This window comes from Aulonocara sp. 'chitande type north' Nkhata Bay, linkage group LG10 (genome assembly GCF_057382095.1).
Source record: "Aulonocara sp. 'chitande type north' Nkhata Bay isolate Kocher_YH1m ecotype deep benthic linkage group LG10, A_spYH_male_GT1.1, whole genome shotgun sequence".
Lineage (NCBI taxonomy): Eukaryota > Metazoa > Chordata > Actinopteri > Cichliformes > Cichlidae > Aulonocara > Aulonocara sp. 'chitande type north' Nkhata Bay.
In genome coordinates, this window is record NC_141353.1 from 9,441,766 (window position 1) to 9,456,753 (window position 14,988).

Sequence of the window (14,988 nt, forward strand, 5' to 3'; positions counted from 1 at the left end):
TAGATGCAGCACACCTGAGAAGGCCAGTCCCAGTGTATGCACCTGGACTGAACCAGCGGGGTCTCTGGCTCTCTCCGTCTGGCACCCATCAGATTCATTTGAGGCTTCAGTTATGGCTGTTATATCATTTCAATTGTGTTTAAGTTTCTTCACCTTATCGTCATTAAAAATATCTCACAGCCTTTAAAAGCCTGTGTGTGGTCGCCCACTTGCTTGTCACGGGTTGTGACATATGAGAGATCAAAAATGTTGGAAAAATAATAATTTAAGATTCAATTTTGAGATCGAACTTTGTTGAGCTATGTTCCAGAAACAGGCGAATGTTATCATATGTATATTACTGTATATTTAACCTTTCAATATCACAGTATTGTCCGTATGCAGCTACTGAGAGACGTTACTTTGCAGACACTCACATGGATCCTGCTGCTGTCTGCAGGTGTTTAACAAGCAAACATCTGCTAAACTCTATGTGTCTATGTAATCTGCTCAATGAATTACTAATGCGTTTCATTAGCCTGCTGTCTGAGCTGCAGTCGGGTTTAACTTCATTAACACTTGAACCTGTAACAGAAGTGGAAACAGTGAAATAGAGGTAGATGACAGGAGTTTGGTGGTTTTGCAGGGGTGCTGGTGCTGAAATATGGAAGCTGATGTTTAGACTATTTCCTGTGTGAGGGCGCTCAGGCTTTGTCCCATTTGCATGGGCAGTGTAACAGCCCTGGACTGTGGGGGCGTGGTCTGAATATAAGCCTGGTGATCAGAGATCACTCACACTCCTGACAGGAAGCATCAGCCTCCACCTGATCATGCAGACACAAAGAAACAGGAGAGGATATATACAACACTTCATAAATTGTAAGCATCTGTGGCTGAATGAGCTGAAGAAGCTCGCTCATGACTTGAAGAACCCGTATCTCCTAAAAGAAAACGTCCCTGAATACCCCCGACCCGAGTTTCACGTGTCTCACCTGAAACACGACACAGAGCGAGGGGCTTTATGTTGGATCAGGACAGACGGCGGCTTCAAGGATCCTCACAGAGGCTTCAGGGATCCACACAAATGGCCCCTGGTGTGGTGGAGTCTGGCTGTGGGGCCCGAGGAGATCCAGGCGGCCGAGACGAGGCTCCTGGAGAAGACCTACCCAAACCGGACGAAGGAGCAGGCTGTGAAGCAGCAGAGCTTCCTGTGGAGATTTGCCACCTCTCCGGCCTTCAGTGAGAAGTCCAGGTATGGATCGTACCGCTTCACCTTCCCCCTGCAGGACGTGCTGAGCGCCACAACAGTCTGAGTTTGTGTCAAAGCTACACACTAAAAATAATAAACACCGTGTGACCAGGAACAATCTGTCAGCTTTTCTCTGTGTGTTATCAGTACATCATGTACATTACCTCAGGTGTGTGACAGGTGTGAGTCTCCCACTGAAAGACCTTCTGTTGTGTCCAGTTTTGCTTTGGAGCTCCGCCCATCATGAGAGTGTTCAGGACCTGCCTGTTCAAAAAGAAAGTGCAGTACTCTGTGTTGGTCCACAGCCCAGCCAATCGCGAGCTCTTCTCAGAGTTTCCATTACTTCCTGGTAATGACCCGAACGCTGTCTGCGCGTACAGAGACGGACGCTTCATCTGGAGGTCGGAGGCCATGTGTGAGACACACAGGTGAGAAACAGCGATAAACGCTCACAGACAAAGGAAGAGGGTCAACAAGTTATTGTCTGTGCTCATGCTGAGCAGCAGGGAAGAACACCTGGGCTTCTTGGAGACTCTGGGATGGTAGGAACACTTGGATGTAGGAGACAGGAACAGCCTGATCTAAACCAGAGTGGTGTTGGTTTTTCACCCTTAACATCCTGTTACAGGATAAGGTTGCTCCAGAATGCACTTGTACCAGGACACGCTGTGTTCAGGTCAGTGATCAGCTTAGTTGTCGTACATCTGATCTGAGGCATCCAGGTCGGTGCAGAGCTTTTTGGACCATGACACCATTTGTAGTTTTGCGTGCGTCATTTTAATTCCAACAATCAAGATGTGACTGAAGTGCACGCTTTCAGTTTTAATTCAGCGGGTTTCACAAAAGTAAAAATGTGTTAGTTAGAGTCACTGCCCTGAGTCCGAGAAATCATGTGCCTCATTCACAAGTGATGGGAAGGTGGAGGATGGGGTTGGGGGCATCCTCAGTAATGTGCACCAGACCTTTGTGATGGAGCTCAATCTGAAGGCAAATACATTCAATCTACATTGCAGCCCTCAAATATCATGAGCGTGCTGCCACTATAACTATGGTGGAGGAGTCCCTGCAATGACAATTACCAAATTTTAAAAAGTTTCCTCCTGACATCCAGTCAGCTGATCTTTTCCAATAATTTTATGTATATATTTAAGTATATTTAAGACTTTTACTGTCTGCTTTACGTGGAGTCAGATAATACTGCCACACTGACACTGTTTGTCTTTGGCCTTCCTGTCAGGTACGAGCTGATCCACAGACCTGATGCAAGTCAGATGGACTCTCTGGAGCTGTTTGGACAGCCTGAGTTTTATCTTTGGGATAATGTTGCCATCGCCCTGCATGTGGAGAACGGACAGGTGGTTATGGGATAATCTGGCTGTAAATAACAATTAAATTTAAAAATCAAATGGCCTGTATCTGTATAGCACTTTACACATCCAGTCACACACAGGTGATGGCAGCTACATTGTAGCCACAGCTGCCCTGGGGCGCACTGACACTGGCGCCACCGGGCCCTCCGACCACCACCAGTAGGCAACGGGTGAAGTGTCTTGCCCAAGGACACAACGACCGAGACTGTCGGAGCCGGGGCTCGAACCGGCAACCTTCCGATTACAAGACGAACTGCCGACTCTTGAGCCACGATCGCCCCACAACAACAAACTAACCTCCTCTGTGAATTGCAGATTTATTGTTGTGGAGGGGTTTGCTAGTCCCAGTGATCCCAGAGGCTTTATTGTCGGAGTGCTGGGCAGTGGCCAGCACACACTGGCAAACTGATCCCAGCTACTGAGACTCCTCCAGGTGACTGGTGACTGGTTCCGGAGACAGGCCGGACTTTGTCTCAGCTGGGGTGGATATCTTAGTATCCCCTAGTTTTCCCAGGTGGACAAGAGGATATGTTCCCTGCACCTTCAGGTCAGGGAATAGGTCCTGACTGTCATCTGTGCCTGTGCGCCAAACAGCAGTTCAGAGTAACCTGCCAGCGTGCTCCACCTGGGGGCTGTCGTCTTACTGGGAGAATTCAACACTAATGCGGGCAACAACACTGAGACCTGGAAGGGCATGATTGGGAGGAAGGGTCTTCCAGATCTAAACCAGAGCTGGACTCCTGTGTGAACCAGGGTGTCTGTAACTGCACATGGCAGTAGGACACCCCATACCACAGGTCGATGATCAATTTTGTAATTGTATCATCAGATCTGTGGCTGTATGTTCTGGACATTTGGGTGAAGAAAGATGGTGAGCTTTTAACTGATCACCACCTGGAGGCAGAATTGGATCAGGTGGCAGGGGACGATGGTGGACAGACCTGGTGCACCTGAACGTAAAATGAGGGTTCACTGGGAACACCTGACAGAGGCGAGATCTTCAACTGCTGCACTGAGCTGCGGCTGCAAGGTCGTTGGTGCCTGTCGTGGTGGTAACCCCCAAACCAGATGCAGCTGATTTGACTGAGGATATTGTTGGGTTGGAAGGAATACATCAAGGACCTCCTTAATCCCAGTCTTCCATAAAGCAAGCAGAGTCTGGAGACCTGGGGAGTGACTAGTCCATCACCAGAGTGAGGTCACTGAGGCAGCTAAACAACTCCTTGGTGGCGGGGCCCTTGGTGTGAATGAAGTTCGCCCTGAGTTTCTGAAGGATCTGGATCTTGCAGGGCTGTCTTGGTTGATATGCCTCTACAATGTTGTGTGGAGAGGGGCAGTACCTCTGGACTGGCAGACTGGGATGGTGGTTACCATCTTCAAGAAGAGGGACTGAAGGGTGTCCTCTGACTGTAGGGGCATTGGTAGATGAGGAGTTTGACCATTTGTGAGGGGCTCAAAGTACAGCCATTACTCCTCTACATCGAAAGGAGCCAGTTAAGCTGGTTTGGCCATGTAACAAGGAAGCCTCCTGGGTGCCCTACTGGGTGAGGTGTTCTGGGCATGTTCCGCTGGGAGGGGGTCCCAGGACAGACCCAGGACACACTGGAGAGATTATATCTCTTGGCTGGCCCGGGAACACTGGAGGAGGTGGCTGCGGCCTCCATAACGCGGCCTCAGATAAGCGGAAGAAGATGGATGGATAGAACAAACTCACAGGCTGATGTGTGTCTGACAGTTAAGCTCTTAACTAATCTTTGTAGTCACTAAGCTTTATTGTTCACTCTCTCTTTTCTTTTTCAGGTACTGAAGTTTGATTCTGACCAACTGAGAGAGAACCTGAAATTCTGTGAACCAGACAGACCCACAGTCACACCCAACTTCTATTTTGATCATTTTGAAAACGCTAAAATCTTGGTTAACCAATTGTGGCCCGACTCAGACTCCCTGCTGGAGGAGGAGCCTTCACTCAAGCTCAGTTTCAAAGGTAATTAATCCATAATTGAAACCAGCATTTCCTTTATCGGACTGGGTGAAGATGCCAGGTTTATGCTTTGGTACAAAACTTTATTCCATATTTGTTTTTTTTAAACTAAAAATCACTAAAACCAGTTTGTTTGTAGGACAAGTTAATGATTCAGATAAAGCATCACACAGATACCTGCTAATCAGCACCATCCAGAGAAAACTGTGGAATCTGACCAAAGCTCTTAGTCAGACTTGTTGGATGGTCTGTTATTACAGTAACCTCAGAGCAGCCATGTTATTGGTCAGGTGATGTCATTAAAAATGCTCTAAAAGGCTCCAACAGCACAAACAAGGTCCAGAGGTCCAGTTCAGGTGAAGCTAGCAGACAGCTAGCAGCTACACCCACCTGTGTCACCATCCACCTGTCAGTTACATAGGCCACGCCCCTAGTAATGCAGACTTTATTCCTTAATACAATTTAAAAAGCTGTTAGGAAGGTAGAAATGATCTGCAGAGACCAAACAGTTTGCGTATCAGGCTGTAAACATGTTTCATTCTGCTGTAAAGCTTTAACAGTCTGTGGGACTGACTCACTGCTGCCTCTGCTGGACGTCAGAGGAATTGCAGGTTTTAGCTTCAAACACTGGCTTCAGTTTGGGAATGAAGACCACGTCTGTCTCTGACATATTCTCCTCTTTCTCTGCAGCGCTCTTTCTTTCCATGAGAAAACCAAAGAGGATTAAAGACTTTACTGAAGTTTGAAGCCTGCCTGCAGTGAGACGACGCCTCCAGTTTAAACTCTGTTTGTTTGCTGTTCCGTATTTTAGACCAACCAAGCGTATTGTTTGATAGCGGTGTGGTCACAGCTTTAGATAACGCGTATTTATGGGTTTTGAACGTATGAATTCATACATTGTTGTGTTGTTTTAACCTTTGGTGAGATAAGAGTGGGTGGGGCATCACAGTGCTGCTTCTCTAACCTACAGCAGAGGTCGGTGTTGTTGGTGTGACGGGTGGATGGATGTGACGTGTTCATGTACCCAAAGTTTAATATGAGACATTTCTGTATTTTGGCAAAGTGAAAGCTGGTTTTATTTTGTATCTGAAACACAAAGATGACTTTATTCATTTATTCATGCTTTGATCCAAACAGAAGAATAATATATCGAGTGCAGAGAGAGTATGAGCGTGCAGCGTTTAAAGCGTGGAAGTAATCACATTACTTTGAGTTTGATTCCATAAAAAGTGACAAAAACATTAGCGTCCGCTGATCGCCGCGTGGGAAGAAAACTTCTTTTTACAGCGAAAAAACCCTAAACCTCCGAGCGAGCACCGAGTGCGCTGCCACGGGAGTGTGACACAGAGAAACTCCCGGATCCTCCCACTGACATGACCGCTGCAGCTCACCTGCACCAGAGCACACCTCCGCCTGCTTTACAGGTGAAAACAGAGCAACAGGACCGCTAGTCTTTGACTTTATTTATTTTCTGCTGTGTTTTACTTGCATCTATTTGAAAGACTGAGTGTAAACACAAAACATATTTTATTTTATGTGCTGGAATGTGCAGAAAATAGGTTTAAATGTTAAACTAATTTCTTCCAGTCAGAGAATGTTGCAGATAATTAAATTTTTGCTTGATGCATAAAGTTAAAAGATTAAAACTAATAAAACAAGTTTTAAAAAGAGACTTTTCCATTTGATTACATTTTGTATGATGGATTATGCAGAAAAAGTAGAATTGGGCTGAAAGATCTATCGCTTTATCACCTATTCAGGTTGTAAATCGTGTTTTTAAAAAATAACTACACTCAAAAAATGAAACGTTGACTTTAATTAAAATTAGTTTGTCAACAGGTTCCATGAAATTACATTGTGTTCGTTTAAAGCAAAAATCTTTAAGTCATTTGACTTAAGACTTTGGGGGGGAGGGGGTCTATACTTTTGTTGTTAAAGTGTTCCGTCTCAATTACGTACTGTATGCTTTTTTATATTTTTAGTAGTGTGTCCCACAAACAGCAAATCTTGTCAAAAAAGTAAGAAATCTTTGGGGGTGCTTCAGCTTCAGCACCCCCAAAAATGAATCAAAGCACCCTTTTTTTTACGTGCGCTCAAAAAAAAAATTGAGCGCACGTAAAAAAAAGTTTGCAGGTGCAAGTGTTGCATTTTGAGGAGAAATTTATTTTATTTATTTGAGTGAACAAAATTCACTCCTGCTTGTGTGACGTGATCACCAGTTTAGCTCGCTGGGCTGTTTTAGCTCAGTGAGATGAGCAGCCGCTCTCAGACCAGGAGGTCCGGGTTCAAGTCCCGCTTACGCCAACATTTTCTTCAGTTAACACTTCAACTGTTTAAACTCTTTTCCACACAAATTTCAGCTTTTTCACTACTTTTCAGCACAAATTCCAGCTTCTTAAGCTGTTTTTAGCACAAACTTCAGCTTCTTTTCCTCTTTTCAGCAGAAAGTCTGCTGATTCACCTTTTCTTAGCATAATTTTCATCCTCTTCTGCTCTTGTCAGCACAATTCAGCTTCTTCTGCACAGTGAATATTTTTTCTCTCATCATATCTTTGCTTGAGACCAGAGCAGGCGTTGCTCAGTGGGTTGAGCAGCCACGATGAGGTCTGGTGGCAAAGGTTCGAATCCTACATGTGACATTTGCGGCGCATCTTTCCTGCTTGCATGCACTCTGCATTATTGACACTGCTTAGTGTGCCCCTTCAAATACAGCAGTTTTCAGCAAACAGTTCAGTTTCCAGCAGGTAGTTCTTCTTCTGCTATTTTCAGATTACACTACACGGCATTCACACTGCATTTTCACAGGAAATGCAACTTCTTCTAGTTACAACTGTTTTTGCATTACTGCCGCCTTGTGGATATACGAAGTATATCGATCCTAATTAACTTAACTTAAATGTTATGCCATCAAGTAACACATTAGTATTCTGTACAGACAATAATAGAGACAATTACATAGACTTTATTAGAAAAACATATTTTAACTTAACAATAACATATAATTTAAGTAAAATGAAAATAAATAATTTATATAGACTGGTTAGGACATGCTTTTTAAAAAAGTGGGAGAAAAATCATCAGAAATATCAGAAAAGCTGTTAATGCGACATTTGGTGAGTTACATTACAGTGAGCTACATTACATTGAGTTACATTACAGTGAGTTACATTACAGTGAGCTACATTACAGTGAGTTACATTACAGTGAGTTACATTACAGTGAGCTACATTACATTGAGTTACATTACAGTGAGTTACATTACAGTGAGCTACATTACAGTGAGCTACATTACATTGAGTTACATTACAGTGAGTTACATTACAGTGAGCTACATTACATTGAGTTACATTACAGTGAGTTACATTACATTGAGTTACATTACAGTGAGTTACATTACAGTGAGCTACATTACATTGAGTTACATTACATTGAGTTACATTACAGTGAGTTACATTACAGTGAGCTACATTACATTGAGTTACATTACATTGAGTTACATTACAGTGAGTTACATTACAGTGAGCTACATTACATTGAGTTACATTACATTGAGTTACATTACAGTGAGCTACATTACATTGAGTTACATTACATTGAGTTACATTACAGTGAGCTACATTACATTGAGTTACATTACATTGAGTTACATTACAGTGAGCTACATTACATTGAGTTACATTACAGTGAGTTACATTACAGTGAGCTACATTACAGTGAGCTACATTACAGTGAGTTACATTACAGTGAGCTACATTACATTGAGTTACATTACAGTGAGTTACATTACAGTGAGCTACATTACATTGAGTTACATTACAGTGAGTTACATCACAGTGAGCTACATTACATTGAGTTACATTACAGTGAGTTACATTACATTGAGTTACATTACATAAAACATGAATCTGAAATTCATTTGACTCGATGGTTCAGTCATAAGCTTTAGTTTTCCCACAATCCTTTGCGGTTCAAAGGGTTTGAACAAAGTCGTTGGTGCCTTTGTGTTTCGATCAGTGTTGTTGATCAATCGTCATGCCAATGTGCATATTAATTATCATAAGTGACCTCACAGCCCTTCGTTCCTTCAGTGGGCTGGTTTCAGTCATTATGCAAATGTCCTGTTTGTAAGGTTGGAAACCTGCAGTCAGCTGAGACTGAAGACGTCACCTGATGATGATGAAACGTTTCTCCCACTGAATCTTTTTCATTCTTTTCACTGTTTCTTCTTCAGATTTTTATTCGTTGTAGAGGAAACAGATCGTCTTCAGGTTCATAGCAGACGTGTTTCACTGCAAGATGAACTAATCATCTATGCAATAATTAAAATATTAGTTAGTTAAGGCTCTGATATGATCTGCTCAGCAGCCAAGAAAACTGCTGAAGTGCTGCTGCACCATCAATAGTGTTTGAGTTTTTGACAGCAGGGGGCGCTGCTGATCTAAAAACCCACCCCATGAGCTCTTAGCTGGGTGAACCAGTCGATTCTGTAATCTTCCCAAAGTGCTGCGACTGTCCCCGTGTAGCTCTCAGTGATCACAGACGAGGATTTCCGGACCTCTGAGCTTTGAGGTGGCCATAGCAGTGCTCAGAGGTGTTCTTTGGACTTCTTGGGAAGAATTACAAGGTTCTTAAGGTTTGATACCCTCATTCAGGTCCAGGACTGCTTGAGGTGCTTCTTAGTGTTCAAAGAAGGATTCAGAGATCAGGTCTATCAGGTTTCGTTGGTACCTGAGGTTGTTGGAGTGCCTACATATGTCATTTGTCTTTGCTGGAAGAGGTTTTGGTGCCACCATTGAGGTTCTGGGACAAAAATGTGGTGATCACTTACATTAGGTTGGTATGTGAAGTTCTGAGAGTGCTTATATGTGCTCTCGTTACCCCTCTGTGGGTTTGTCAAGGTCATTGATATCATTGGGGGTCTTTCTTGTGTACTTATAAAGTCCTAGTAGGCCTAGGATGGCCTTAAAGGACCAGTTGGTAGGTTCTTTTGGCACTTGAGATGGTTGTGGGAGTGCAGTTATACGTCCTCTTTGTCCCTGTTGTGATTCAAGCACTACTTGAGGAGGATCACATGGTTACTGAGGAGGTTTTGACACTTCAAACTACCTAAACCTCCTGCTGTACATCCTCATGTGGCTTGTTAGTGTCCTTATAGAGTCGAAGGGACACTAAGAAGGAGCAGTGAAATGTTTCCAAGCAGAGAACCTCGTCCGCAGATGTTCTGACCTTCATCCCAGCTGCGAGCTGAACATCATCAGCGTTTATCTGTAAAGTCTGTTGGCGAGGTGGTTTACCTCCTGACTGATGGCTCGCTGAGCGACTCCAAGTCAGCCTGATGATGTCACAGTAAATATGTCCACCTTTGACGTGAGTCAGTGACTCTGCAGAGACGTGGGACAGATTATTATCACCATGACGATGAACCCTTTCACTGGGCACCGCCTCCTGCAGCAGACGTAGGTATGAAAATATGAAATGTAAACGAGCCGAAGGCGAGTTAATCATCAGCAGGTAGACGGAGAATAAATGAGGTTCACACTGGATGACGCTCAGCAGGTGTTGCTGTGATTTGACAGTGAAATGAGCCTCAGTCAGCTTCCTGAAAAATCCTAAAATAAACCAGTTTAGTAGGACCAGCAGAGCCAGGAAGCAGCAAACCCAGAGTTCATGAAGTCCACGGGTCGAAGTTAATGTGCTCATGAAAAGTGTGTTAACCTCGTAAGACCCGAACTCTTTCATGGCATTTTTAATTTGGGCTGATTGGGACCAGATGAATGTACAAACAAAGAATTAAAGATTTTTTTACCTAATTTTTGTTTTTGAGAAAAATGAGATCAACATATGAGGACATTTGTTTCAAATTTTGATAGGACAGTGGCAGCATAACGTCCTCGTAAGTGGACATCAGGCCCTTGTAGTTTGGTCTAGACGTCCCAGAATGTGATGTTCACGTATGTGGACGCCAGGTCCCAGGAGGTTAAATGTCCCAGGAACGATAGTTTAGCACTTTTTTCATTAGATTTAGTTTCTTTCTGTTCCCGGTGTTTCAGCATTTGTGCTTTTACTGTTTTCAATCTTTATTTTCAGCTTCTGTTACCGTCAGCATTATTTTTAGAGTTTGTTCAGCTATCATACTGTTTGTGTCAGGTACGCAGGTATTACAGTCAAACTACACCTCAGCTGTCCACACGAGATTCCTGACATCCTGGGGCCAGTTGGGATCCTCTTCAACAGTGGCTCAGATATTTAGGAACGATTGGAAGTCCTAAAGCTGAAGAGTTTAGGACATTTTTGAAGAAAACATATGTAAACAAAGCTACCACAAACAAAACAGGTAACAGCTGACGGGAAGCCACACCCACAGCCGCCATGTTAACGCTGCTACCTGTGACACTACCAAAGCGGTCACGCTGCTGAGCAGCTGGAACCCTCCATCAGACCAGACTGATGTTAGAGTGGAAACATGGAAACAGACCATTACATTTAAACTGAGCTCATAGCTTTATTAAAATGTTACGTTTTCGCAGTTTAAATATTTAATTTAAGTTTTGATATTGTCAATAAAATAGTAAATATGTTTTATTTGTTCAGTGCTTTTCAGTTTCTTTTTAAGAAATCAGCAGTGTCACAGATCGTCACTCCAATGGAAACCAGTTCAACAGCTTTGGGGCCACAACCTCGAAACCACAGTCGCCTTTGGTCTTTAACCTGGAGCGAGGTGCAGCACGGAGCAGCAGACCTCAGAGATCTCCAGGCTCTGACAGCTTATGAGCTCTGAAAATCTTTGCAGTCTGTTGTTATGACATTTCACATTTTGGGAAATGTGTCGTTTCCATCATTAGACAAAAACTGTGAAGGCAGCGTCTGCACAGCAGGGGGCGCTGCAGAGACTAAACATGCTGCGTGAATCACTGATGCAAAGAAGGAAGTACCATGAGAGTTTGGGTGACGGTGTCTGTCCATCGTACTGGGAACACTGGTGAGTCACTGGAGTCACGAGGCTCACGCTGATGTTTGGGCTGTGAGTCACGGTCCGATCAAACCTTCTCACTGATTCAAAAAGGAAAACAAGAAGTGACTTGCTGATGTCATCAACTTCTTCTTCTGCTCTTCTGCTGATTCGAGTCTCTTCGCTTTACTTTTAGTAAGTGTGAAGTTAAATATAAAGACGGTAAAATGCTGACAGGCTGCAACCCTGCCTGACCCACTGGGATTTAATGTTTCTGCTCAGCAGCGCCCCCTGTGGCCTCAAAAATATTGGCGAGTCAAGTTTAATGTGGAGATAAAGTCTGATGAGCCGGACGGATCGTCTCAGTCGTTCTCTCTGCTGAAGTTTGGCCCGTTTCTCCTTCAGTGTGATGGCGTTTGCCTCAGTGGGACAGTTTGACCCTCGCCCTCCATCTTTGCTAACATGTTCACGTGAGCCTAACCACAGCTCTGTAGCCACTTGGATATCAAACTTTACTGACACAGCTGGAGATCATTTCATTGGAGCTGAAGTCCAGTTTGGACCCGGAAATAAACGCCACTCGCACCTGATCTGTAACCACAGACTGTAGACAATGATGGAAGTAGCTCCTAGGTCAGAGAGCCTTAATCTCTGAGCTCAGTTTATTATTGTCTGCCCTACAATATAAAGTACCTTGATTTACTGCTGTTGTGATTTAAATAAATAAAAGTGAATTGAACTTCTGTGTTGAGTTTATGGTCTCAGTTGCTGTTTATCAGCTACAAACATGTTGATCCAGATGCTCTACAGAGGAGCAGCTTTGGCCTGAAACAAACTGCAGGATCACGTCTCAAAGCTTCGACAGGAAGAGGAAGTGGCTCCCTGCGTATGAAGAGACGCTCCAGAGGAAAACACGACATCCTGAAAGAGCTCAGCCTTTTTAACCCTTTGTGGTCTCTAACACACTTTCTGATGTCGTGTGAGCAGCGTGCAGACGGACGTGAGCATCTTTTAGTCAGAGTCTCCAGATATCCACACGCTACGAGGACGCGACTTTGAGCTCGGTGACGGTGTTGGTCCCTTCATAAGTCGGTCCTGTCCGATGGACTCATCCTGCTTCATCCACATCATCTTCAAATATTTTAATTTATCTGGACCTTTCAGCTCACTGTTCTCTGTTTCACTGTCACCAGGGTTAAACACGACTTTACTCTTTACTTTAACCTTTGTTTTGTCCTCTAAAGAAATCTTTTGCCATCAAAAATGTTTTTTTCTTCATCAAATGGTCTGAAAATAACAGGAGTTGTTCAGTACTATGCTACGCATGATTGGAATAAGTTTTAAGTCATTTGATTCATTTATGGTTTTTTTTATTGGATTTTATAACACTTGTGGTCCTCGCGGGTCAAATGACCCCAAAGTACAAAGTGTTGCAAAGGACCACATTTTCACACCACACTGCTTTCAAACATCTTTGATCTTGGATCACTGATGTGTGGGGTCAAGCAAAGGTCACAAGAACAACAACAACAAACCACAATGAGGAGGCAGGTGCTCTATATTCAATTCAATCTTATTGATACAGCTCCAAATCACAACAACAGTCGCATCAAGGTGCTTCATATTGTAAGGTCGACCCTACAATAATACATACACAGAAAGTAGCTCACAGGCCTCCACTGCACTGGAGGCTTGTGAGCTATTTTTTTTTACCATGAGCAGTAGGACAAAGCACATATTGTCCTCTAGTATAATGAGGAGGGAGAATCAATGTTCAGGAAGATCCAGGGTTAGAAGATATAGAAAATATTGTCAATATTTAGAGCACATGCTACCCTTTCTCTGAAAAAGCACATCAGCCACCTGCAGAAGTGGAAGAAGGCTATGAAGTGAAGAAAAGTGATGAAGAATCTGAACTATGTTCAAGTAGGTTCTCAGGCATCCAGGACATGGTAGTCTGAGGAGCTTGGAGAGAAAGTGACTGGGCTTCTTGAAGTTGAATTTTCAGAATGTGAAACTGAAATAGAAGATGTGTCAGAGGACTACACATCATCCATTTCAATTATGATGAAGACAAAGAATCAAGCAGGAAAGAGGAGTCAGCTGAGACAGAGGAATATTTGCAGTAACGTGAGGAAACACTGATCTGGTCTTCTAACCTTCCCAGTGACAGACGATGCCTGACTCTCTCATGTGCCTCAGAGAAAGATGATCTACCACAGTCCAAGCACATGTGCCAGGTCCCATACTCCTTCAGTGGCTTTTCTACTCGAGTACTGAAAGCATTATACACAGTGTATTCTGCTTGTATTCTGCTTTTTAACGTTCACATGCCAATGGATGCATCAGAGACCAAGTTGGGGTTCAGTAACTTGCCCAAGGACACCTTGGTAAGAACTCCAGACTAGAGCACACAGAGATTGAACCAACAACCATCCAATTAGCAGATGACCTGCTCTACAGCCAACTCAATGATGAACAAGGAGGGACAACAAGAGAGGAAGAAAAATGGACCGAATGCAGCTGTAGGCATATGTGGGTGTGTTGATTCTTACTGCCGTGCATCCAGTAGAGTCGCTACGGCCAGTTTATGACATCCTGAGTCTGGTAGAGAAGTTTTCATGCTGACACAAGATTAATCATAGAAGCACAAAAAGGACATAATTTCTTGATAAAGACACAATAGATGATCGTCGTTCATGACACAAACGTGCTCCCATTTGAGGTGTATGATGTGTGTTGGTGTTGACTTGACTTGAAACACAAGTGGGTGTTCCTCCTGCTGTGATGTAAGATCCTGGTACTGATGTGACTGTATGAGCACCAAGTCCCCTTCAGAGGACTCTGTCCCCTCCAACAGAACATCCAAGTAAACCAGGGAACTTTGAGACAAAAACATGGGCAGCATGTGATGCAGGTCCAGCTGTACATGGAACATGCTCGTGTGCGATGGCAAACCGTCTGTCCTGCAGTCAGGACACGAGTTGTCCCTAACATTGCAGGTTTCCAAAAGAAAACAATCACCTGTAACAGCTTGTTTACTGTATATGCCCCTTGGCCTGCAACTGCAGAAAAAGAAAAGTTTTATGAGGTTTTATCAGACTTAAATTTGAAATGGAAAAAAGAAATAGTGTCAAAATGTTTGAATTAAGTTTTAATTAAAAATGGGGGAAAAATCCACCTCATATTAATTAAGTATCAATCAAACCAGATGGTGTCATTTTGACCCCTGAGGACCACAGCTGTAGTTATGTGCTGCCATTTAAAATTCATAAATGGTTCAAAAACACCTTTCTCACAAAAGTTCAACATACAGCACTCTGTAGTTATTCAGATCAAAATAATCATTTAAACGTTTTATTGTTTCATTTTATTTTCGCTCAAAAACAGACGATACTTTATGTAAACAAGGTCTGTGGCCCTAAATTGCAAAATGAAAGGTCAATTTTGTGTTAATGTG

General features: G+C 43.4%; 1 protein-coding gene across 1 annotated transcript; it reads left to right on the forward strand.

Annotated features, from left to right (window-relative positions):
- Window positions 1-809: 809 nt before the first annotated feature.
- On the forward strand, window positions 810-6,325 carry LOC147320220 (uncharacterized). Its single transcript, XM_086308002.1, has 5 exons — window positions 810-1,277; window positions 1,430-1,656; window positions 2,466-2,583; window positions 4,399-4,582; window positions 5,270-6,325. Exons 1-5 carry the CDS (start codon window positions 810-812, stop codon window positions 5,323-5,325), a joined length of 1,053 nt encoding a protein of 350 aa, XP_086164128.1. The 3' UTR covers window positions 5,326-6,325.
- Window positions 6,326-14,988: the final 8,663 nt, after the last annotated feature.

Bases quoted from the DNA above. Each gene is read 5' to 3' on its own strand.
- LOC147320220 (XM_086308002.1), top strand. From the start codon at position 810: ATGCAGACACAAAGAAACAGGAGAGGATATATACAACACTTCATAAAT. The intron at 1,278-1,429 runs GCCACAACAGTC...TCCCACTGAAAG, and splicing joins CCCTGCAGGACGTGCTGAGC to ACCTTCTGTTGTGTCCAGTT. The intron at 1,657-2,465 runs GTGAGAAACAGC...CCTTCCTGTCAG, and splicing joins GCCATGTGTGAGACACACAG to GTACGAGCTGATCCACAGAC.